The sequence below is a fragment of the Physella acuta genome, unplaced genomic scaffold (assembly GCF_028476545.2).
Source record: "Physella acuta isolate Inbredline_101_S28 unplaced genomic scaffold, ASM2847654v3 ptg001328l, whole genome shotgun sequence".
Lineage (NCBI taxonomy): Eukaryota > Metazoa > Mollusca > Gastropoda > Physidae > Physella > Physella acuta.
In genome coordinates this window covers 165047-188856 of record NW_026732843.1, presented here as the reverse complement: position 1 = coordinate 188856, position 23810 = coordinate 165047, and the positions used below count along the sequence as shown (strand labels likewise).

Here is a 23810-nt window from a genome sequence, read left to right as displayed (position 1 = left end):
GTCTCATAATTTTTTTAGAATGGCGTTGTTTTTAATTGCTCATATCGGCTACATTCGCGAGATTCGCATTACGCACCGGACTGAATAAAATGGCTGACGCCTTCGACGACGAACCGATTTCAGACCAAGACAAGGTATTAACTTATGTCTTATTGTTACCATGTTAATTTTTTTAGGCTCGTATATTTGTAAATAAATAAATTTTACATCAAACTAGATTCGCATGTGCTTAAGGCGTATTCCTATTTAATTCTTTATATCTGTTTTCTATACCAGGAAGGGGAGTGGCTAAAATAGTGTAAAATTGTGTCTGCATCTGACCCTTAATAAAAATCTGTTAGGCCTATGGCAAATTATGGAACTTCCGTATTTTTAAATGGATTTTACTTTGGTTTAGTAAAGTCAATCTTGATTATAGAATTATACCATTGTTATTTAAAAATAAGAACTAAATAAGTAGGCTAACTCCACACATTTTTTGTTGTTGTAAGAAAATAATCACAAATCTAATTTTTATTTCTAATCTGAAAGATACAGAAGTAGATCTAGTAGATTCTTGATCTAGAGATCTAGACACAAGTGGTCTAACTAATCAGCATGCAACACACAGATACACAGAGGCTTTTTAAAAAAAAAAAAAAACTAGAGCTAAACTTAATTAAAAAATGCTTGTTCAAATTTATTTTAATCGTCTTAGTCTTTTAAGTAAAGTTTTAAATTAAACCACAATTGTATTGAGCAGATTTTATTAAATTGAGTCTTATAAGTATTAAGTAGCCTACTCTATCTAATCCCAATGGAGGCCACCATTCCATTCATCATACTGTTGACATGTATTAAAAACATGCTTTTGTCAGATTTAGCGTTTGTAAAAGTAATAAAAAATATAGGTCCCTAAAGCCAAAAAATAATTTAATATTCTTAGAGTCAATGGTATAAAAGTCGCAAATCTAGAGAACTTTAGAATAATTTTTTGAGTTTAAGGATACATTTTAGTTATTCTCGCTGAGTCTAAAATTTACTCAATTTTTAATTTAAACACGACCACTAAATAATAAACATCCATAATTAATCCACATGACCTAGTTCTGCCTTTTTTTGTTATCATTTTGTACAATGCTAGCCTATCAAATAGCAGGATGCCATTGTTTATACCTATGTCGCCATTACCAGTTAAAACCAAATTGCTTTTGCCTTTTTAAAATTATGTTTAATTACTGAAAATACTAAAACTAAAACGTTTAATACATCTAGAAAAAACCAAACAGTCACAATTTTATCACCATATTAATTTTAATTACACCGTGCATGATTTAAAAAAATATTTAATGGGCCTCACAAATACCTTTGAGACTATTCTCGCTTGGGTCCATTATCAGGAAAAAACACCAGTCTGTGCCTGGTTGTGAAAGTGAAAACAAACCCTAACCCCTGAAGTGCTTGCTTCAGTTTTTCAGTTTCATTAGTTTCATTCCAAAATTAAAGAGAAGCATATCAATGGAAGTTTAGGTCTGCAAAAAAATTAAAAATAAATTTGTTAGGCCTAAACACGAAAAAAAAAACAACTAAAAACTCAACAAATCTGATATATTAATTAATATTAATATATTCTTAATAACAATCTTTACAAAGATTGTTATTAAGAATATATTAAGTATATTTCAGTTAAATTAAAAATGTGTGATACATTTTAGTTTGAAGTTGGGTTATTTAAGAGAACCTTTGAGGTTTATCTTTTGGAGCTGCTGAGTTTGGAATAATTGGTAGGGATATAAAGTAGCTTTGTGATATTATTTATAGATGTTCTTAATTTTTTTAAGTGTTATCAGATAATAATATGTATAATCTTTATTCAGGTGAGGATTGCCTCTAACTTTATTCTTCATGCTCCACCAGGGGAATTCAATGAAGTTTTTAATGGTAATTTTTTTTTTAAAAATAAAATAAAAATAATTAATTTGGTAAAAATATTAATGTGTAGAAGTAGAAGAATTAGTTGAAGTTTTTGTGTTACAGATGTAATTTCATTGTTTTGGCAGTCAAATTGATTTTTGCCACATAGCAAACAATACTTTTGTTTTTATTGATGCTATTTTATTTACTTATTTCAGATGTAAGAATTTTAGTAAATGAAGACACTTTACTCAAAGAGGGTGCTTCAGGGTATGTTTTTTACATTCAGCTTTACATTAAAAATGTTAATGCAAATTTTTTTTTTTTTTAATGTTGCGATGTTAAATGTGATGTTAAATGTTTAGGAATACTTGCATATATTTAAAATTATTTATTTCAGTGCTTTTGCCCAATACAATAAAGACCAGTTCACACCATGCAAAATTGAAGGCTCGGAACACCAGGTAATATAAATTTTGGTATTTTAATGAAATTATATTACCATGTTGTTGAAAAGCTAAATTTTAATTTGTTATTAAACTTTAGAAAATGTACTCTTTATATTTTTCCCTCATTTTTTTTCCTGCTAGGTACTTATAACAGAACATGGAGATCTAGGAAATAATAGATTTTTAGATCCACGTTCAAAACAGACTTTCCGTTATGACCATTTGCGAAAAGAGGCTCAGGTTTGTTAAATCGCTGTTTACTTACCAATCCTTTTAAAAATTATGAAAGTATTTTGCTATCTTAAATTTTTTATTTATATGGTTTACTGTTACCATAAAACCAATTTGAATGTTAATTTAAATATTAATTTAGACCTGTGAATCTATCTTCTTTTGCATTTGTGCTCTGTTGTTATTTGTTTTGTTTTTGTTTTTTTTATATTAGGATGTGCAACCTGCAGAGATTGACCAAAGAGCTGAACCATGGCGTCATGCTATTGAAACTGCTCTTACTGCCTACATTACCTCCCACTATAAATATGGTGTTACCACTATCTATGGTAACAGCAGGGATGGAAACATAACTATTATTGCCTGCATAGAGAGTCATGCCTTTGAACCTAAGAACTGGTGGTAAGTTTCATGTTTTTATCATTCAATAAGGCTTATAGCTTAAGATCTTAACGTGGATCTTGTTCAACAGTATCTATCAGGATTGTTTTATAAATCTCAAATATTTTAGTGGATCTGTTTAATTTATTAGTTACTTGTGAAATTTACTTTAGCTTAGTCTACAATTCATCAGCATTGGCTGTTTTGAGATGTGTTGATTTTGTTTTGTTTTTAGGAATGGGAGATGGAGGGGTCAGTGGTCTGTTACATTTCCAGAATCTGGCGGTTCCGCTGAAGTGAGTGGTTTATTGCGAGTTCAGGTGAGTTACTAATTTTTAGAGTGGTTTGTCAGAAAAATGTTGCATCTCTGTGCTGTTTGAATTCTCCCACCACACATATTTTAATGTAACTACTCTTTGCTTTTTAGGTCCATTATTACGAAGATGGAAATGTGCAGTTAGTCAGTTCTAAAGACATAAAGCAAAATATTAAAGTTCAGGTTTGTATTTCTTTTAATTTAAGCTGAAAATATGCATAGTTTATTTTTATAATTAAATAAAAGTAACACTGCATTGAATTGATAGTAAATGTTTTTTCTTTTGATTTAGAATGATGCTGAAACAGCCAAGAATTTTGTGCACCTAGTTTCTGAAGCTGAAGAGGAATACCAACGGGCTCTTTCAGAAAACTATCAGACAATGTCTGACACAACATTCAAGGCATTGCGCCGTCAACTGCCAGTTACTCGGTCCAAAATAGATTGGAACAAAATCTTGGGATATAAGATTGGAGGCGATTTGAAAAGTAATAAGGGAGATCAATATGATTAGTGTATATCTAATGTAATTTATAAAATCTTTTACAAAATAAGGTATGCTTTTTTTAAATGCCTAATATAAAATGCCCTTTTCTTTCTAAATATTTGATAAAGACTACCTGTACATTGGTAACCATATACTGAATTTCAAAAAACAAAAAAAAATATTTTTTAAATTTTCATTTCATTTGTTTATTGTCCAGATTTGTGTGGGGTTTTGTGTACTTTTTCTTTTAAGTATTGGTGTGAAATGGTAGAATGTTGCAGCATGAAGATTAAAAGTTACAATTTGACTCGTAATTTGTTACAGTAATCTGCAACAAAAATTTTAGGGAGCCAGCATTTACTCATTGTCTTTAGTTTTGTCTTGTTTTTTTTTCTTCCAAGAAAAGTTGCAATACCTGGGGAGTAGATTGTTTACAGCGTTTTCTTGTAAACATTTTGTGTTTATGCTATTTCCTTGTTTTATGTTGGTGGTTTTTATCTGAGATAAATTGTATAAAAGCAAATTTGTAATATGACTGTTACTTTGTGTAAGTAGGCTTACCTAATAGATCAGCAATTTAAAATGCTCATCTGACTTTCATTTTAGGCATAGCTTTTCACTTAGATTGTCACAAAAGTATTAAATTTAGTAAACATTGACATAGTTAGCACTAAAATCTTCAACAAAACAGGATTTTTTTTCAAGATCTTGGTTTGGGAATTTGTGTATGCTCTATTAAAATTATTTATGAGAACTGTGTCTAATTATGTTCTATGCAATTTCCAGCATCTACGTTTTCAATTAAAGTAAATCAGGCATATATGAATTTAGCAGTTATCTTGTAAGAAGGTTTAGTATTTTAGCTGAACAGTTTATCATCAAAGTTTATCACTGCTTTGTTTTTAATTTTGGTAATTATAACCATAACCTCTTTTTATCCCCTTTCAATATCAATTAATTTTGAACTGCTGTTTAGAACAATACCTTTTAAATAAAAAGTATTTCATACATATTCGGTTATTATATTAGTCATTATATTATTAGGATATATCAGCCAGTTTTAGCAATTATTTTTTTCTTTGTATGTTTTCATATATGTAGAGCTTTTCTAGCTTTATGCATTAATGTACAAAAATCTGTAAATTGAAATATTTTAATGTTGGCTAGATATGTTAGCAGTACCAACATGACTAATTTCCTGCTAGCAGAATTTTATATTCATCTCTTAAAATCAAGATTAAATACTACCTATTTAAATATTTCAACATTGAAGTGTTTTAAAATTTTATTTCCCCATTCTATAAGGGCTGGATTTATAGAGTATTGTTACTTGTATGGTTATGTATAGATGGAAAAATAGATATCCATTAAAAATTACACGTACAGCATGCATACTTTTTAAATTAACCATATGTTAGATTTACCTTTTTCTGTTTTCTCAACACTCAACTGCAAAGGGAAACAAGTCCATGTAAGGGTTTGTTGCTTAAAATATTAACATGTATTTTTCCTTACGAATTTAAGTTGTTTTTAAATAAGGTGAAAATATAACAGGTCGTTTAGAATTCTTGTGGCTGATGCAGTCTCCAAATTGTTGAAAGGTGACTGTTGATCTTTCAATTAATGCCTAATATAGATTCATTTTAGCCTGTTGTAACAAACTTATTTCACAAAAATTATATACATGATTATTGAGTATCATTGCATATATCATAAAGAGCATGATTGATAAACTGAAATTCCAAAAGATGAGTTGTCTTCTGAGGTTTTTTTTTTTTAATATTTGAAAATGTTTTGTTTTTTGTAAAATATTATGAATAGCTATGAATATGATACTAATACTAGTAATAGGTCTTGAGTCCATTAAGGACATAAGCTTTATGATTTTTGGTTCTTAATGTCTGCATTGGAGGTTCATGCATCTAGTCAAGCATTGTAAACTGAACCGTTGTCTCTAACAATTTTTCTCCAAGTCGTGTGTTGCTGGGCTGTAGTCTAGACCAAGTTTGTTGGTACAAAGTGCAGTCTTGTAAAATATGATTGGTATTTTCCAATGCCATAGCACAAGGGTATTTCTGGCTGGGACCAGCTGGATTTAATCTACTTCAAACTATTTCCCCATTTTTTTTAGTCAGTCGGGTAAGTATAGAAATATTTATGTATTTCAAAAGTATGCTACAAGAATGTTACAGTAACTTTTCCCAACATTAATTCAGTTTTCTGGCCTAATGAATGAGCCAGGGACCATTAGGTTGGCAGTCATATGTTCAAACAACAAAGTCTTAGAAAAAGAAGTTCATTTTTTTTTTTATCTTTTAATTCATTTAAAAACATTCAAACAAGCAGCTACAGGGTGAACTTGCTTTCAATATGTCCAAATTGAAGGAAAGAAAATAAGACTCCTTGAATGTTTTCCTATCATTTCACAGAGCATGCTATTTGCCAGCATAGTAACTTTGTAGTGGGGCATGCAGTTGCTCTACATAGTAGCTTACATAGGGATCTGGGGAAAAAAATTATTTTAATTATTTAGCTACAAAGCAAAAGCAAGTAGTCAAATTTAATATTATGTGAAATGTTCAATTTAAATAAATGCTAACTTTATGTTTAGCTATTCATACAAATAAATTGAAATTGTTTCACCTGTGTCTGGGTTAATAAAACCATGTCTTATAAGAAACTCCAGACATATTGCTGCACAATTTGGCTTGAAGTTATCACCAATAATCAGTTGCTTTACCTATACAAAAAATAGTATTTAATTAAACTTTAAAAAAATATCTTTTATAGTCTCCAACTTTAATGTTTGAGTATACAGTTGTAACTTGTACACATGTTCTGGTGTACATACCTCATCAACTGAATACAGGTGAAAGTCAGCAACTTCACCATCTGCATTAACAGGTGTGAAATCAATAGGAACTTGAAGATCATAAATAAATTGGCATTCAGGAAATAATCCCCTTTCATCTTCATAGAAGTAACTAAAAATGAAAAAAATGAAATATCTGTTGAACACAATTAGCTGCATCAATCTTTTAGTTTAAGATTGGATATAAAAACTGAAATGCTTAGACCTGTAAAATTAGTTAAATTACCTTTTCTAGGTTATGGAACAGATTACATAGGGGGGGGGGGGGTTGTATTAATAAAACCGATTGGCAAAAACTATAAATAACTACTCACCTAACGTTGCCAACAAACTTCAATCCTTCTAGGACTTCATCTGAAACACTAGCCTCCTCCTTACATTCTTTTTTTACACACTCTAATACTCCAAGGTCAGCGGCCAATCCACCAGCACACTGGAAGTGGTTTGAAAATATACATTAGAAACTACAAACTAAATTGATGCCAGTTTTAAACCTGCTTCCCATTCTTATACCTGTATTTAGTGTTGCTGAAACATTTAAAAGATAAATTCAATCTTTTAGAGGACTTAAAATAGACATATCTTGCAATACTTTAATGTTTGCTTTCTTTAACTATCTCATGATGCTGATATAAGTAAACCTATGTATACCATATTATCATACATGTCAGGAAAGGTTTGTTTCGTTTTTGATCTCTTGCCTATCCATATCTTTATTTCTCCATTATCATCTTTTGTGAATCCATTTACATGCACTCCATACTGAATAAAACCAAATAAACCTACAGCAGAGAATATTGAAATACATTGAAATATTTATAAAATCTTGTATTAAATGCAGATCAGATCATTATTGAAGACAATATGTTCTTTTTGTTGATTTTGTTTTAATTTGGTCATCTAAGTAACCTTACATTTCTAACAAAATTTATGAAATAAAATTGGCAAATGAATTTTTTTTTTCTGAAGTTACAATTCTGACAAACTTAACACTCAGCATGTATCACATTTTTAAGAGATACTTTGATTGGTAATCTGGGCCTTCAATTATTTTGTTCTTAAGACTTAATAAGGCCTCTCTCTTTTTTTTTTACCTCAAAATGTTAGCTTTCAACTAACCCAAACTTGAAAAAATTAAAGGACATTCAGGCTAGTGTATTTTTTCTAAACAAAAATTTATTAAAATCAAAACGTGTATTAAAAAAAATCTTGTAGAGTTTCACTAAAAGACCTGTTCAGATAATTCACTTACCACAACAAGATCTTTCTACTTCAAGAAGAGCCTTTTCTGTGTACATTTGGGCAACTTTATAGTTCTATATTTTAAAAAAAAAATTGGTTATGATAATTTGTGCAATTATTATTTTTAGTTTTTAATAGCATTTTTCTGACAAAAGATAGATTATTTTCTCCTCGATTCCAAATGCTTAATTCATCTGATTTTGAAAATATATTTTATAAAAAGATATTTAATATATGCATATTCTTCCTTACACAATATAATAATCATTTTTGGGGAGTTAAACAATAAAGTTAGTCGTGTAAGATACCTTAAAAAAAATACCTCATTTCTCCAGCCACGTAAAGCAAGAATCACATCTTTTTCTCTCAAATTTTCAAGTAGTCGATTCATAGCTTCAGTTTTTTCTTTATAAGAATGGTATTTAGATGAAAGGTGAACTCCAGGTTTATTTCCATTTTTATTGGCATAAGAATCTTCTTCAACTATTTGGAGTTCCTCTGTGTAATGCTTTAAGTGAGTCAAAAAGTCTGGCCTGATCAAGCCTACCTGCTTGTTCTCAACATAAAATGGTTTACAACCTCTATGAAGAGCTTCTAAATGTATTTAAGAAAATAAAAACGTAAATTTACTAGAACTTAAAAATAATGAATAAAACACATAATATATTTTAAAAATAGAAAGTGTGAGCCAGCATCATCAACAAAACACATTGGTCTAAACCAGGGGTCTCCAAACTACGGCCCGCGGGCCGCATCCGGCCCGCGAAGTCCCCTCATCCGGCCCGCGGAGATCTTTTTGTCCAAGGAAAAATTGTTTGTCGGTGATTGCTGAGGAACTTTTCCCAGAAAAATGAAAGACATGCCGGGAAAAAATGGCCCCCGAACTGAAATTTCACAGTTAATGCGGCCCTCGGACTGAAAAGTTTGGAGACCCCTGGTCTAAACCACCACAAACTAACTACCACATTCATGTTATATAATATATATGCAATATATACAACAATGCATATTGATATTATTGTTTTTAACCATATTATGAATGATGTTTCATAATTTCAATGAAATATTTTACCCGTCTTCCAATCTCCCCTCCAAATACTATTAGATACCATAATCTCTTTAAACGTATATGATGCATTTTCCATATATGTAAACTTATTTCATAACATAGTTTTATTAAGTCCTTAAAGACCTTGTAAATACTACAGTATGATATAATATTAATAATAATCACATGATAAAAGTAGTAATAATACTTTTAATCAATATTAAAAAAAACTTCTAAACCTAAAGATCTTTCTAGATTACTACTTCATAATCCTTAAAGGTAGAGCATATGACTACTAAACCCAAAGTCTTGATTTTTTTGTGACTTCAGGCTTTTGAGACTATGGGGAGGGGGGGGGGGGGGGGAGCGGACACTGTTAAAAGTATATCTTATATAAATTCCATTTCATTCAATGGGGAAAGGGGGGGGGGTCGGTAGACTATTTTCAGGGGGCACAGAGCCCCCGCCCACCCCCCCCCCCTCAAACAGATGCCTGGAAGAAACTCTGTATAGGAGTGCCTGAGTCCACCCAGCTGTAGTGGATACAAGTAAAGGTGGCTGGGCATGGTGCTCACCACACTATCCCTACATACTACAGATGTCATTTGCTGATGTCATAATAACAGGTGATCTTTACTTCCTCTGCTCCATGGATCACTACATCTAAAAGAAAGGGACACTTACTTAAAGTTAATAAAGTATTAAAGTGGGCAAATATTATATTACATATATATATATATATATATATATATATATATATATATATATATATATATATATATATAAAATATATATATATAGCCGTCAACTACAGAGTGTGAGTAAGAATAAAGTAAGTATAAAAGTATTAAATACTACTACTAGATCTACTAAGTATTAAAAAGGAAATTCTTCAAATTAGTTAATTAGTGTAGAGCTTCTTCTAGTAATAATTATTAATTAATTTAATTAGGCCTTCAAGCTAGAAAAAATAATTAATTAAAAACTTTATCATCCTGGGCTAAACACACAGTCAATAAACACAATCAAATTCGCTAAATCAATAACATAAATTTAAATAATAACATGACATAGAATCTATAAACTAGCTATTATATTATAAATATAAACAGAATTTAAAAGAACTTGTCGTCTTATTTTGGTAGCGGCGTATATATCTCGAGGTTTTAGTCATTTAGGCTAACCTACAAACAATAGTAAGGAAAAAAATTTAAATGATTAAAATAACTGATTGGTTCTTAAAAAACTAAGAGAAAAAATTGTCTAGATTCCAATTCTATCATCTCTAGATCTAGAAGCCTAATGTATACATTATGTTGACTTTAAATACCATCCAAATTCACTTTGTTAAGCCTCTTCAGTAATTTTAATATAGCCTTTGCGAAATTATTTGTACTCATTTCGTTTTCCATTTCTGATGGGAGAGAACCTAGAAATCTAGATCTAGATTTTAGTACTGAATTGGGCAAGCCTAGGTTTTCATAGTTACCGCAAAAAACATGAGAATCTAATACTTCATCTAGATCTAGAATCAGTTTGTAGAAAAAAAAAATTGATATTCTTTTTCTGAAGTTTGGTTTAGAGACAGTTTTACTTTTACCCTCAGTATTTTCAATGGTTTTAACTAAATTTACCCGATGTATTGGGGTATATTTTCGTTTACATCTGTAATACGTTCTGACCACCTTTATTCTTACTATACTATTACTAACGTTTTTTTTTTAATTTGAGCGAGAATGTGTTTATTTTTCTGTACATATATTCAGCTTCCCCCCCCCCATATATATTTGTATATAGTTTCTTACACAATCCACCTAAAAATGTGCGCATCTGTACATGTTTTTAGCGCAATTTCCATACGGACAATTGCGATTATTAACTCGTCATTTCTGGATGGATGTGTATCCCCAGCTTTAAGTCGTATCTCCTCCTCAACGAAGCAATATCGAGGACTAGTTTCAAAGCAAATATGTTAAGCAAGTTCCGAGGATGATTGTTGGCCAAAAAAAATTCCGGAATTCCTTCCTGGATTTCCCGGAAAAGCCAAAAAACCTCGAAAAAATGCAGTTTTTGGCCCATATCTCGGCAACCAGACCACTTAGCGACTTGAAACATTTACCAATCAATTCCTGTCATAATTTAGAACAATATTGCCGAAGAAAGTTTTCAAAAATATCCTTTCGTTCGGTCACTAAAAATTAATTAAGGAGATTGCGCTTAAATTGTCACTAGACTTTTTATTAACTTGTTTTGGATCAACTGACATGCAAGGGGCCTGCAATTTCACTTCCAGGATAAGTATTGGCATAGATGAGCAAAAGCTTATTCTACGGGGCAAAATTTACGTAAACAATTAACTTGCGTCTCTAGACTGATCTTAAAATCCAAACCTGACAACTCGAGAAAAGGCTGCACTTGTGAATTATGATCTATCTGTACGTGGTTGACGGTCCATATCAAGTAGGAATAACGCAAACAGCAGATGGTACTGGCGTTTAAGTAAATTGAAATTGTGAAGAAAAAGCACCTCACGCATGCATGGCGCTGAGCTAGGCGCCAAGAAGTAAGCCAAGAGGTATACTTGCGACGAGTCATTAACAAGACAAATATGTATGATATTTAGGCTACTTAACATGACAGTTTTAAATTCGTAGTTTCTGTTAGGTGCGTTTATTAGCATTTTTTTTTCTATATGAAAATCGTTTTCAATTTATTTAATTATTCTCCGGAAAAGGTGCGTAAAGGAATTGTGTAGGTCTACATAAAGTTTATGATAAAGAGGGTAAAAGGAAATCGGGGACGGCAGGGGGATGGTGGAGGCCTGGCGTCGTGTAGATGTTGTCTTTTTCACGTAACGTTTAACCCTGCCCGTTAGCACGTCACAAAATTCCCAACAAACATCTATATCTAACCGGGTCTTCCTTAAACAGCTTCTCAAATGACGTCAAACATAGCCGTCCTATCTCATTCTTCACTTTTTTTTTCGAATAAGGGGATATAACTTGGCTTAGACAATTTCATCAGAAATATTAACTAAGTTGTTTCCCTTCCTATAAAAATCTCCGATTGAACGTCCTAAGCAAAATTGCTTAGTTTAAAAAGTAATTCTTTGTCAATATCACACACACCGATCGATTTTCCTTACAATTTATTGAAACTATGTTTTTTAAAAATGTAAAATATCTGCTAAAAAAGTAAGATTATGAAATATAATTCTTTCCCGTTCCCATAAAAAACCTGATTCTTCTCCTTAGATTCTTTCATGTTTTGTAATTCTACTTCTACACTTAATTTCTTAACCAACATAGCCCAGCACAAAAAGTCACAAGTTAAGCCCCATCCCCCGTGTTGTAGGCTTCGAAGATGCTGAAACAAGACTACTTGCTGGAAAGTCTTATACACGTAAAAAAACAACTGATGTTTAAGTCAATTTATGGCTCTTGACGTCATAATTTTTTATCAGAGCCCCCTCCCCCCCTAAAACATTTTTTATCTTTTTCTTTTAATGACCAGATGAAACAATATGTGTTTATCAACAGTTGCATTTTTGTATTTTCCGTTTTGCAAAATAAAGGGCGATGCTGCATTCAAATTTTAAAAAATAAGCCAAAATAAGAGAAAAACATTTATTTCAAGGAAGCACAGCACTGGTGGTTTTCTTTAATATGACCTATAAATAATGTATTAGGAAATATAGAAAATAGATGTAAATAAGTTCAGTAATAGGATTAAAACTAGTTTTACCCCAAATCAAATGGCTAAATTTAAATAACCATTAATAAGTTATTCAAAATAAAATAATGTTAAAAAATGAACTTAAGTGTATTGAATTATCTGTTTATGATACAAATATTTCAATTTTTAAAAATAAAGAACATTAAAATTATCAATATTTCACCTCTGTTGATAGCACATTTAAAGGTACAACTCTAAGCAATTAAAATTGTGAATAGTTCATTGAAGAGAAAATATAAAGTGAATGTCAAAATATGGAGGGTTTTAAAAAAAAGTACTGAGATATGCAATCACAAATTGAGCCACAGGGTGGAACAACTGAATTCCAGATGTAACTTTTGCTTTAAATACTACATGTATTTTCTACATAGGACATGGTGCACAAAATCAGAATGAAAAAAAGTGTTTGTGTGTAAAAACATTGGACAAAAAAACCCATTTATTTAAATAAATGTAAAACAATTCTTCCATTTGTAATGTTAGTATAACCACGCAAAATCAATTAATAAACATGCCCATACTTTCATTTACACAGTGTATGTATTACAAAGTTCATGTATCAGTCAAATTCTCAAGATCAGCTGTACATTTAATATTGCTGTCAGCTTAGAATTCTAGATGATCAAATAAAATAGTTTTTTGTTTCAACATCCCATTTAGTTAGCAGAATACTTTTCGATTTACAATGAGATACAACAGGTAGGGAGATTCATAGAGATTTTTGTATCCTTTAAAAAGTTTTTAAACAAAAATGTTTGCACTAAGATAAAAGTGAAAGACAAATATGTATAAATTGAAAATTATTGCATTTAAGATCAGAAAAAGTATATATTTCTTTGTTGATGACACATTTATATCATTCATTATTTTTAAAACTCTATTTAATCAAAGCTGGCTATTTGAATTTTAAACAAACCATTCTGTTTCATTTAAGTTTTTTTGATGCTTTTCAAAACCAGTAATTTACTATAAAAGGATAGTCGAATATACAATTATATAATCTTCTTAACATCTGAACCACACTTTGAAAATAAACAAGAAATAAAACAAATGTGCAAAAAAAAATATTGCTCCAATGTTTCTGTAACTTTCAACAATTCAATACTCTAAATATTCCATTAGACAAGCTCCTTTATAGGTGTTCATCTGACAAAATCCATATTTGAGTAATTTACTGTTTAATAAGAAATCAGTTTAAATAAACATTTTATGTGTAAAAGTGTCTCAAAAGAGAATGTCAATTGCCTGAAAAAAAGAAACGCTTTACTTATAGCGCTAAAGGTAATTATTAAGTCGTACTTTTTTTAGGGGATATTTATTGTCATAAAAAATCTAATGTCAGATGAATATTTTTTACCACCTTCTACTAAATCAGCAGTTTTTATCTTTGGTGTAAAAAAATAATATATTTATTTTAAAAAAATTAGTGAGGGAAAAGCAAAGTCTTTACTGCTAAAATTTTGAACAGCTATAATGTTGTTAGATTAAAATAGAGATATAAGAATGACAACTAACCCCAGTGATATTACACCATTTGGTTTAATGTAAATAGGATAATTACCAACAAATTTTATTTTACATACCCAAATTTAGTCATTGAATAATAAAACTAATTACGATTTTTGTTAATAAAATAATGAAAAATGAATGGTAATCAATTGCATATGTAGAAAAACCTGATACAAGCATACCCTAACTAGTGAATGAGATTAAAGAAGGAACATGTGCAACATTTAGGAGGGATTGTTCAATTCATAACTAACTAAATCCAATGGTATGCGATATGGGTAAATAATAAAAAGAAACCCACTTGAAGCAGCTCTTAGTACTGTACAAACTCAGCAGGAATGGTTTTATGTAGGTACTCATGTTAAGAGTCATAAAATGTGTGTATTTAGGGTATGCAAGTATCAAAATAAACTGAAAACAAAAACACAAGCCATCACAATATTCTATGCAATTACCTTCATTAAGCTGTAATGAACATTACTGTTTAATGCCAACAGAATAAAAGTAATACTACTAAAGTACTAATATTTTAGAACTAGAACACTTGCTGTAATATATGAAAACAAACTATGTCATAATTTATTCCTTTATTTAAATAATTTTTAGTTTTAATCTCATACAATTACAATGAAAGACTATATCATTCAGAACAGATAGTTTTGATAGAGATTAGATATAATATTTAAGTTGAAAAAATTCAAACACAAATAGTGTAGAGATATTTGCACATCTCCACATATTTTGAGTGAAGAAAGAATAGATCCAATGCTGCTATTAAATTCAGACTAAATAGACTGGAATTTTATTGCTTTTAGAATTTATTTTATACCAATAGCCAATAAATTAATATTAGTGTATCAGACATAAAGGTGTGGTAATGTTTAAGTTATCAGAATGTTGAACATATTTAAAAAAAAAAAAAAACTATACAGAAATAAGATATATAGAATTTTTAAAAACTAACCCAACTACAAAAAAATTCTCAACGATAACATAAACACATTATAAATAAAACTGTGAATTGAAAATTAAATGCTGTTTAGAATAATTTAAAATAATTAGGTTGGGTAGGATAAAATAAATGCATTGTTTACTATTGTTTCTTAAGCTATTATATCCATAATAATCTACAAAACTTCAATAAAAACAGATGTATATGATAATCAGTTAATATTAAAGTTAATAAACAAATTGGTTCTTTTAACAACTAATTTTTTTATTCATGATCCAGCTTCTTGCTCTTGCCCCAGCCCCTCTAGGATCAAGCCCATGGGTGTTCGTTTCAGCCCGACGTACTCCATCTTGTTCACAACTTTGTTTTTAAAGTTTCTCAAACGTAAAGATGCATGGATCAAGATCACTGTGATTAAATTAAAAATGTTTATAACTTAACATAAAATTTAAGTAATATGATGCTAAATTTTTTAAAAATATCTATGTATTGTAGATTTCTTCTGAATGAAAACATCATGACTTTTAAATTAACACTCAAGTTAGCCGGTATGCTTTTAAGCACATGTATTCTTGAATAAGCATTCAGTGCTAATTTTTGGTAAATAGCTAATACTTACACAACATAGGAAATGCAATTCCAAACATAAATACAAGTACAGCTCCAAACATGTACACCACAAAATACCCTGCAGCTATAATGGCCGCAACACAGAATATTGGGTGATCATGCTTAAAGCGTTTTGCTTTATTCTGTGTATTAGTAAAATAGACAAACACTCCAAAGCAAATGGCTAAAGCAGTAAAACCCAAGAGTATCTGAACAGGGTGAATTATTCTGAAATGATAAATATTATATAAAAATATAAACAATTGCATATTATCTATAATAATAATTAGACTATTCTGTTTGTTTCACTCTGTCTTTCTGTCTGTCAGGAACCAATGTTCCCTGTAAGGGGGAAAAGCTAATGTGCAACATGTATTTTGTATGCGCGATGTTCTAAAAATCTTATACAAGGGTATATTTATTTTACAAAAATCTCTGCGCTGCAGTTTAAAACTACTGCGCGGCCGCGCAGCTTAGAGGGAACGCTCTAGAGAAACTTTCAGTCAAACGAAAAACAATACTTCCCACGACCAAGACATCACATGGAACATATAGATAATTTTCAAAACGAAACAACATATTTACAGTTCTAAAGCCAGAAAAGAACAAAAATAAAATAATGTCAATGATTCTAGAGTAAACATAGAATTAAAATTCCAATGCTGAAAAAATTCCTTTATTCTGTATGATCTACAAATGCGAGCAGTGTTTCTTACAAAGCTACATTGATTTTAGAGTAAAGAAATCTAATGCCACAAAAAAAAAATGACGTCATCGATACATGATTTTTTAAATCTAATCTTAAAAGTGGTCTGCATGTATTGTTTCAGGCATCTCTTTGGGTGGGGGGTCCAGACCATCTCCCCCAAATACAATTTATATAGCCTAGGGCCTAGAAAATATATAATTTTACCAGTGTCAGCCCCCTTCACTTGAGAATATAATCCGCCCACCCCTAAAAAAATTTGAATGCCTGAATGGTTTTGTCCAAAAAACAGGAGGAGAAAGCAGGATCTTTATTAATGGGATGAATAAAAATTTGACAAAGACTTTTGGTTAATGAACCAAAACTCCCTTTAAAAAATGGGCTAGGCCTACTTAAAAATATTTCAACATTTTGGTCAAAATTGTCCAGTTGCTCTCACTTTTTTATCTAACATTCCAAGCCCCCCCCCCCCCCCCCCCCCACAGATTTCTAGTGACTTGTTAAAGACCTACATTTATTGTTTAATTTGAATAATTTCTAAACCTGTTCCTTTTATTATATACTTTTATAGAATCTCTACTCTAGTCTAGATCTATATCTAGATTATCTAGAGATCTAATTTTTTTTAAAAGTCCAACTCATGAACTGATGTCTGATGACGACAGACAAGTCTGGACTCACCCAATAACTAGAAAAATCAGTAATGCAGTAAGAAAATAATTGGTCTGGTAGTAAAGCAAATTGTTTAATACTCTGTTCGACCACTTCTCTGGATCATTAATTTGTGGAATCTGAAACCTTGCAGTTTCGAATAAAAAATCATTCATAGAACGTAGCGGAGCAAGTTTTACTTGTTCCATTTTCTAGCCGGAAGTGACACTACTGATAGTTTAGTCTATATATCGAGAATTAGGTAAATAATTATCACAAGCGTTACGGTACTTAGTCATAATTATTTATAGATCTAGAGCAGCACACTTTTATTACTTTTAAATTTAAGTCTTTTTATTCTAAGCCTTGTTTTCCTATTGCAGTCGATTTTTTTTCACAACTTTTATGTGCGTCCGAATCTACTACACAGTATGGCTGAGAATGTGGCTATTTATCAGTCGTCCTATTACCCCCATGACCCATGGTATATTGGGCAACACGGTTGGTAAACACTTGCGACTCTGCATTATCCGTAATTGTATGTGCTCTTTCTGGCTTCACTATTTTAAAAAGACATTGCGCTTGAGTATTAAATTGAACGATGTGTTCACGACTGCTAACCCCAAAGTCTCGAGGCCCGATCTCAGGCTCGGTCTGTAGTACACGAACGGAAAACAGTTTATTCCAGGCAGAGGCGTAGCGACCCTTCCCGGCACACGGGGACAAACTTTCAATTTGGCGCCCCCTTGGGAGTAAACTTTCAATTTTCAATCCCCTCTCAAACTTTCAATTTGCACCCCCCCCCCCCTCAAAATTTGCACCCTCATAGATCTATATTTTTTATATTTATAATACAAAACTGCAGCTAAAATGAGATTTTAATTTGTTTTTCCAACCCATTTTGGCGCCCCCTAAGGTCGGCGCCCAGGGACATATGTACCCCCCCTTGATACGCATCTGCTTCCAGGCATCTCTTAGCCCCCCCCCCCCCCCAAGAAAATCTCGATTATTTTATTTCTTAAGCTGGGCTCTTGTTATGTCATTAAAGATCTTGGCCTAGAACTTGCGCCATCGGGTAAAATAGATCAGTTATCTAACCTAATAATAGTAATAGGAATTACTTTATCTAAAAAACTTTTTTGCGATTTAGAATCGCAGACATTTAATAAAAGGTAGAAGGGCTGTTACTAAAAATGAAACGCCATATGAACAGAGGGAGGCAAATTATAGTAAAAATTGGGTGGGAATTCCAGTACTGAAAGATCTTTTGGTCACATGATTGCTAAAATTAGCTGTGTAAACGAAAATAAAAACAATGACACAAAGGGAAATAACCTATAGATTCTACTATTAATATTATTGTAATGAATCCAGCTGAGACTTCGTCGGTACTCCCTAGAACCTATCTAGATCTAGTTCATATTATTATCAACAAAACTACAAATGACAAATGATCAACTCAATCAGCTGTAGTATAATAAGACAGCTAAATTGAAATTATATTCAATTTTTAATCTGTTAATGTAATTAGTAATTATTACAAGTATCAAATAAATTCTAGAATCAGATTTCCAGATCTAGATCTAGATCTAGAAATCTAGATCTAGCCAATCTCTTCCACTTCCACTTTCTTCCACTTTTATACTCTTACTTACACAATACTTAGTCTTAAACTTAATACTAAGTTAATTTAATGAATAGTAGTGAATAGTAATACCTGTGACTGTGAGTACAGAGCCTGTGACTAGCTTAGCTAGGCTACCTTTCTAGTACGGTAGTAGTTAGTGGTAGATCTAGTAGAATCTAGAATTCTAGATCTGTAGAATGTCTAGAATAGATTCTAGGTTTAGTTAAATCTCTACTAGACTACTAAATCTACTATTAGACTATTACACTAGTTATATTACTACTGAACTGTTGTGTTGCAGTGAGTACTTAAACTTTATAAACTTAGTAAACTTAGGCCAACAGTGGCAACAGTCGCCTAAGAACTTAGTAAGAAGGTCTGTTTTACCGTAGTGGCATAGTCAAACTACTGCTAGTAGTATAATTTTAATTAAGAAGGCCTATAATATTAATAAGTTGAGCACTTAGTAGTACTATTAGCAGGCCTATTAGATCTAAATAAAAAATATGGGCCCTATAGCCCAATATACCTAGGCCTAATTATAATGATAATATAATATAGGTAAATATCTATAATTCTCTTCTGGGAGCCGTTAGAAAACAAGCTGCAAGCGCGCCCCATGCAGTCCCCTCTCTTCCTTTCTATCGCTACCACCCCCCCCCCCTCACATGGTCAGGTGAGTTGTAGTTCACTCTAAATATTTAGTTTGGTGACGGCTATTAGGGGCAGATAATTCAGTTTGAAACTATTTTAAACTTAGAGGAGGTAACTAAGAGGAGGCTGCTTTCACGGGGGAGGGGGGGGGGTTTAGTGTTTTAAAGCAAATATTTTCAGTGGCAGCATTGGTACTGTCGAATTCACAAATTATGAATTACTGAAAAGTAGAAAAAACAACTAAATAGCGGCGTATGATACACCGCGGGACGGCTCGTAATTAATAATATGTTTGTGGGTTGTTTTATTTTTGGTGTGTATATGTCTTTTGTGCATTACTACACCTTTAATCCACATGCCATTCATCTTTGGGAGGTTAATTAAAATACTTCTGAGAAGGTTTTTTTTCTGTGGGGCAGAGGCTGGTAGTAAGGTGTGGTTTGATACCCGTAGTTCCTCAGCTGCTATTTTAGCACCTGGGATCAGTTGATTGGGCATCCTTCACAAGGGTTCAGGGGTACTACTTGATTCAAACGTCAAACTGCAACATGGGTGGCATCCAACACCCCAGCAGTCAAGTGACATGGAGCACCTGGGCTCCCCGATGAGTATGAGCACTATGGTGCCTGTTTGTTTAAAAAAGCATCCTACACTAGGGCTTACATATAATAACAAATTCGATAACTGCAGGAATGTAACCAGGGGCTCCTGAAAGAACCCCTAATACCTAGGCTGATGGGTGTTCATGTTCACTGTTACGGAGGTTGATTAACATACATTCAAGGCTTTCATACAGCATGGCCATCTGGGCGGTTATCTGTTTTATTTTTAAAATTTTATTTATGAATTACTTAAAGCCTTGGAAAAAATAAATATATGCCAGTCCTAATAACCAATTAATCATAATTTTTGGTCATGCAAGTTCTATCCTCTTGCTTCTTGTTTTATTTACTAGCAAAATTTACCCAATTTTTATTAACACGTTTTTATTAACTCAGCTTCGCGTGTGTTTGTTGTTAAAATTGACATCGAAAATTAACCCACTTCTGATTGCTCAATAGATCTGAAATTTGGCATGTAGGCTACTTTCGCCTAACAATTTCAGATGCAATCATAAAAACTAGCAATTAGAGACGGTAATTAGCTTAATTTAATTACGCCCCAAGGACCATAAAATTGAGGACATGATTTCTAAAGATACCGACAAGACTGGAGGCTTATAGACACAGTTACTTCGGCCCCAATCGATGTGAGCGCGCTGGCCGTGATCGTATAGTGGTTAGTACTTCGCGTTGTGGCCGCGACAACCCAGGTTCGAATCCTGGTCGCTCAAGATTTTTTTAGTCCGTGTATTTATAAACACTTAGTCAATTCATACTTAATCAAGTCATTAGATAAAGTAGAAAATAAACTATATAAAAAACTTTTTTAAAAACCACGTTTTTCATGTGTAGCAACGGACTAAAAAGGAGAAAATAAAATACTTAAAAAAAACTTTTTAAAAAACCACGTTTTTCTTGTGGACTAAAAAGTAGAAAATAACTATTTACATACATTTGATGACAAAAAACGTGGGTCGGGCAGATGGGTCGGGAAATTTGATGGTGAACGTACCCACGTTTTTTGTCATCAAATGTATGTAAATAGTTATTTTCTACTTTTTAGTCCACAAGAAAAACGTGGTTTTTTAAAAAGTTTTTTTTAAGTATTTTATATAACAATTTTTTTTATCCAATCATCAGTAAAAGAATAAAAGGAATGAAAACATTGCATTGCCATTTTAGATTGAGTATAAAGGGAAAAAAAACATTACTATTATTATAAGATAGTTAACAATAGGGGCTTTATGCAAAACTCAAGATCTTTGTACTAAACTAAATCAAATTTTATGATGTTTCAATTTTACTAATTATAATTACATTTCATATCTCTGTTATCCAACTCAAGTTTTGCAAAAGAGAACTTAGATCATAGCCATCAAGAATATAGACTTACCTTAGATAACTGGAGCCATTAAATAATAAGTCAGCAGTTTCTTAAAGTTACAACCCTCTGAAATGAGCCTGATATTTTACACACAGCTGTAGATGAGTATCAGTATTTGAGCAACACAAATGGAACGCTACAGAGAGACTGATCCCCTTGATCGTCCCCTTTTTGGAGCCCCATCATCAGTTGTAAGTCTTTTTTTTACTTTTGGTAAGAAGAAGAATGGAAACATGAAATATTAGTCATATTTTAAAGAGCATGTTTTATAATGTTTTAGAGCTAAATTTTTTAAATGCACATGATATATAAATTCACAAAAATAGCTTTATCTTTGGATAAGTAACTTCTTATGCTATTTTATACATTTTGTTAGTTGCTTTTACTTGATAATTTTCTCACATGGTTTTAGGATCGTGTTGTGAACCTTGTAATTGGCACAGTAACTGGTATAATAGTTCTGGTATGTATTTAATGCATGGTTAATTTTTAATTAATTTAATTTTCTAACATGTTTATTTTTATGCATTTTCATTTAAATAATACTTTTGTATAGAAGGTTTACCGAGTTTTTATTTTCAATATCAATTCACTGCTGCCTTTATTTCTGATACTAATAAAAAAAAATGGAAATATCAACTTAGTTTATATTTAAGTGATTTTAAAAATATTATTTGTTATAGGATATTTTTCTGAAAGTGAACTGTTTTATCCCCTTCACACAGGTTACTTTGATAAGTGCCTTTGTATTTCCTCAATGGCCACCAGATGGAGTCAATGTGTTTTTTGCACTAGTCATTGTTCTCATTTGTGCATCGCATTTAGTTTTGGTGAGCAATACACCATTTTAATATATATAGCTAAATTTTAATCTTTTTTAAAAAAAATAATTATGATTAAAGTGAGTCCCAACCTTTCAAAAGTTGATTTCTTCCATGTCTATTCAATGTAAGATTTTAAATGGAGTTCTGTGAACTTAATCAAACACTTCAGCTACTTAAAATTATCAACATTAAAAAAGTTGTGTTTGTCACCGTGAAAATTTATTTCCCAGTTAGTTTACTTTGTTAGGCATACTTAACAGTTTTAAAAATCTGCGGTTTCTTGAATATGCTAATCTAAATATATTATTTCTTTATACAGGTGTACTGGTATCGCTTAGGAGATCTTGAACCAAAATTTCGAACCATGATTTTCTACAATGCTTTCACTATTGTGTTGCTTTGTGTTGTAGGCAATCTGTATATACATGGGGTTGCTAAACGAAGTCAAAAAGGATGAAATTTTAACAAGAGTTTTATCTATTTTAATTATATTTATAATCTGTTTTGAACATTGTATTGCCATAGTAAATTTCTGCTTATAGAAGATTTCTTTTGAATGAAAACGTTTAAGAAAATGTAAAAATATAACCTCAGCAATTACATTAATTGTGTAGTTTGAATGCATTAAATGAAATCAAAGCTTTTTTGAAGTTTTGTTTGGGCTAGTCTTTCAAGTGAAAAATTCAAATTTCTTCAGAGTCCTACTTATTTTAAAAATATGTATTAATATTTAACTGACTTCACCAGTGGTTACTGCTCAGTATTATTTATTGGTTCCCTTTTATGACTGAAACACAATTATTGTAAAAATATTGTTTTTGTTTAAATCAAAAACAGAATTGTAAATAAATAAAGCATGTAAAATGTTCATTAAGACAAAGCCATTTAGATAACTCTGTTTTGTCATTTATAGAAATATTTTTAATGTTTACAAAATGATGTTTAATTAAACCTAAATAATGCATTAATATTAGCAGGTACATAGAAACTTGACCAGTTGTATTACTGCACTTATAATGAAATCATAGCAGATGTCTTTTTTGCAACTGTGATTGCAAATACAAGCTAATTTAAAAAACATTAAAATTGTTTTAGAAAATAATTGTTTTAACCTACAATAAATATTTATCACTTGAATTTAAGATGTATATTGTATATATATATTAACCTCATTATCTGAAGCATATCGACATATATTTCCGTCATGATATCAGATTGACATTGTGTATTGTATTATTGTTAATAGCATGGAAAATTATTCAGGAAAACTGACATATTGCTGTCACACTGGACAAGTGATGAGTATACTTGAAGTATTCTACTGAAAAAATGACAATGTGCAAAAATACTTGTGAAAATATACGCAGCTTTTGCTGTATAATCTGAATTATAAAAAGATTTTATTTGTTGTGGTAAATATGTAATTTAAGTATGTGCAAATGTTCAATGAGTGACATGACAATGAACTGTCTTTTTATATTAACTTGTCTTTACAAATGCTTTTCACAACTAAGTATCATTTGTGGCAAGTGAAAAATTATTTTTATTATTGTAAACTAATTGTTAATGTTGCCTGTGAAATTTTTTTTTAAGTCGCATTAAACATATGCCAACTCTTACAGAAGCCTTATATTAAAA

At 31.2% G+C, this 23810-nt stretch overlaps 4 protein-coding genes across 8 annotated transcripts; 2 read left to right on the top strand and 2 right to left on the bottom strand.

Annotated features, from left to right (window-relative positions):
- Nucleotides 1–59: 59 nt before the first annotated feature.
- LOC131958428 (F-actin-capping protein subunit alpha-2) lies at nucleotides 60–5506 on the top strand. The gene is made up of 9 exons (XM_059323452.1): nucleotides 60–134; nucleotides 1857–1920; nucleotides 2112–2163; nucleotides 2294–2357; nucleotides 2484–2582; nucleotides 2788–2975; nucleotides 3190–3274; nucleotides 3382–3453; nucleotides 3563–5506. The coding sequence occupies exons 1-9, from the start codon at nucleotides 90–92 to the stop codon at nucleotides 3782–3784; spliced, it is 891 nt and encodes a 296-aa protein (XP_059179435.1). The 5' UTR covers nucleotides 60–89; the 3' UTR covers nucleotides 3785–5506.
- A 584-nt stretch (nucleotides 5507–6090) lies between these two features.
- Nucleotides 6091–10386, bottom strand: LOC131958427 (uncharacterized). Its single transcript, XM_059323451.1, has 8 exons — nucleotides 10250–10386; nucleotides 8194–8465; nucleotides 7882–7945; nucleotides 7281–7411; nucleotides 6944–7062; nucleotides 6609–6741; nucleotides 6401–6497; nucleotides 6091–6260 (listed from the first exon to the last, which is right to left on the bottom strand). Exons 1-8 carry the CDS (start codon nucleotides 10329–10331, stop codon nucleotides 6193–6195), a joined length of 966 nt encoding a protein of 321 aa, XP_059179434.1. The 5' UTR covers nucleotides 10332–10386; the 3' UTR covers nucleotides 6091–6192.
- A 2145-nt stretch (nucleotides 10387–12531) lies between these two features.
- LOC131958462 (PRA1 family protein 2) lies at nucleotides 12532–17308 on the bottom strand. Its single transcript, XM_059323524.1, has 3 exons — nucleotides 17112–17308; nucleotides 15735–15952; nucleotides 12532–15523 (listed from the first exon to the last, which is right to left on the bottom strand). Exons 1-3 carry the CDS (start codon nucleotides 17288–17290, stop codon nucleotides 15384–15386), a joined length of 537 nt encoding a protein of 178 aa, XP_059179507.1. The 5' UTR covers nucleotides 17291–17308; the 3' UTR covers nucleotides 12532–15383.
- Nucleotides 17309–18423: 1115 nt separating this feature from the next.
- Nucleotides 18424–23790, top strand: LOC131958431 (transmembrane protein 243). 5 transcript variants are annotated; one of them, XM_059323460.1, is made up of 5 exons: nucleotides 18424–18469; nucleotides 21310–21539; nucleotides 21761–21811; nucleotides 22074–22178; nucleotides 22492–23790. In XM_059323460.1, exons 2-5 carry the CDS (start codon nucleotides 21477–21479, stop codon nucleotides 22627–22629), a joined length of 357 nt encoding a protein of 118 aa, XP_059179443.1. In that variant the 5' UTR covers nucleotides 18424–18469; nucleotides 21310–21476; the 3' UTR covers nucleotides 22630–23790. The 5 variants fall into 5 exon arrangements, with proteins under 5 accessions (XP_059179443.1, XP_059179441.1, XP_059179444.1 ...); XM_059323458.1 differs by lacking the exon at nucleotides 18424–18469 and adding an exon at nucleotides 18478–18604; XM_059323461.1 differs by lacking the exon at nucleotides 18424–18469 and adding an exon at nucleotides 18492–18604 and having other exon boundaries at nucleotides 21444–21539.
- The last annotated feature ends 20 nt before the right edge of the window (nucleotides 23791–23810 follow it).

Excerpts from the sequence above, each read along its gene's own strand:
- LOC131958427 (XM_059323451.1), bottom strand. The coding sequence starts at position 10,331 with ATGGAAAACGAAATGAGTACAAATAATTTCGCAAAGGCTATATTAAAA. Across the intron at positions 7,063-7,280 it reads CTGACATGTATGATAATATG|TGTGCTGGTGGATTGGCCGC; the intron begins GTATACATAGGT and ends AACCACTTCCAG. Across the intron at positions 6,498-6,608 it reads ACCTGTATTCAGTTGATGAG|GTAAAGCAACTGATTATTGG; the intron begins GTATGTACACCA and ends TTTTTTGTATAG.
- LOC131958428 (XM_059323452.1), top strand. The coding sequence starts at position 90 with ATGGCTGACGCCTTCGACGACGAACCGATTTCAGACCAAGACAAG. Across the intron at positions 2,976-3,189 it reads TTTGAACCTAAGAACTGGTG|GAATGGGAGATGGAGGGGTC; the intron begins GTAAGTTTCATG and ends TTTTGTTTTTAG. Across the intron at positions 3,275-3,381 it reads GTGGTTTATTGCGAGTTCAG|GTCCATTATTACGAAGATGG; the intron begins GTGAGTTACTAA and ends TTTGCTTTTTAG.
- LOC131958462 (XM_059323524.1), bottom strand. The coding sequence starts at position 17,290 with ATGGAACAAGTAAAACTTGCTCCGCTACGTTCTATGAATGATTTTTTA. Across the intron at positions 15,953-17,111 it reads CTGATTTTTCTAGTTATTGG|AATAATTCACCCTGTTCAGA; the intron begins GTGAGTCCAGAC and ends TTATCATTTCAG. Across the intron at positions 15,524-15,734 it reads AATTGCATTTCCTATGTTGT|TGATCTTGATCCATGCATCT; the intron begins GTAAGTATTAGC and ends ATTTAATCACAG.
- LOC131958431 (XM_059323460.1), top strand. The coding sequence starts at position 21,477 with ATGGAACGCTACAGAGAGACTGATCCCCTTGATCGTCCCCTTTTTGGA. Across the intron at positions 21,812-22,073 it reads TAACTGGTATAATAGTTCTG|GTTACTTTGATAAGTGCCTT; the intron begins GTATGTATTTAA and ends CCCTTCACACAG. Across the intron at positions 22,179-22,491 it reads GTGCATCGCATTTAGTTTTG|GTGTACTGGTATCGCTTAGG; the intron begins GTGAGCAATACA and ends TTCTTTATACAG.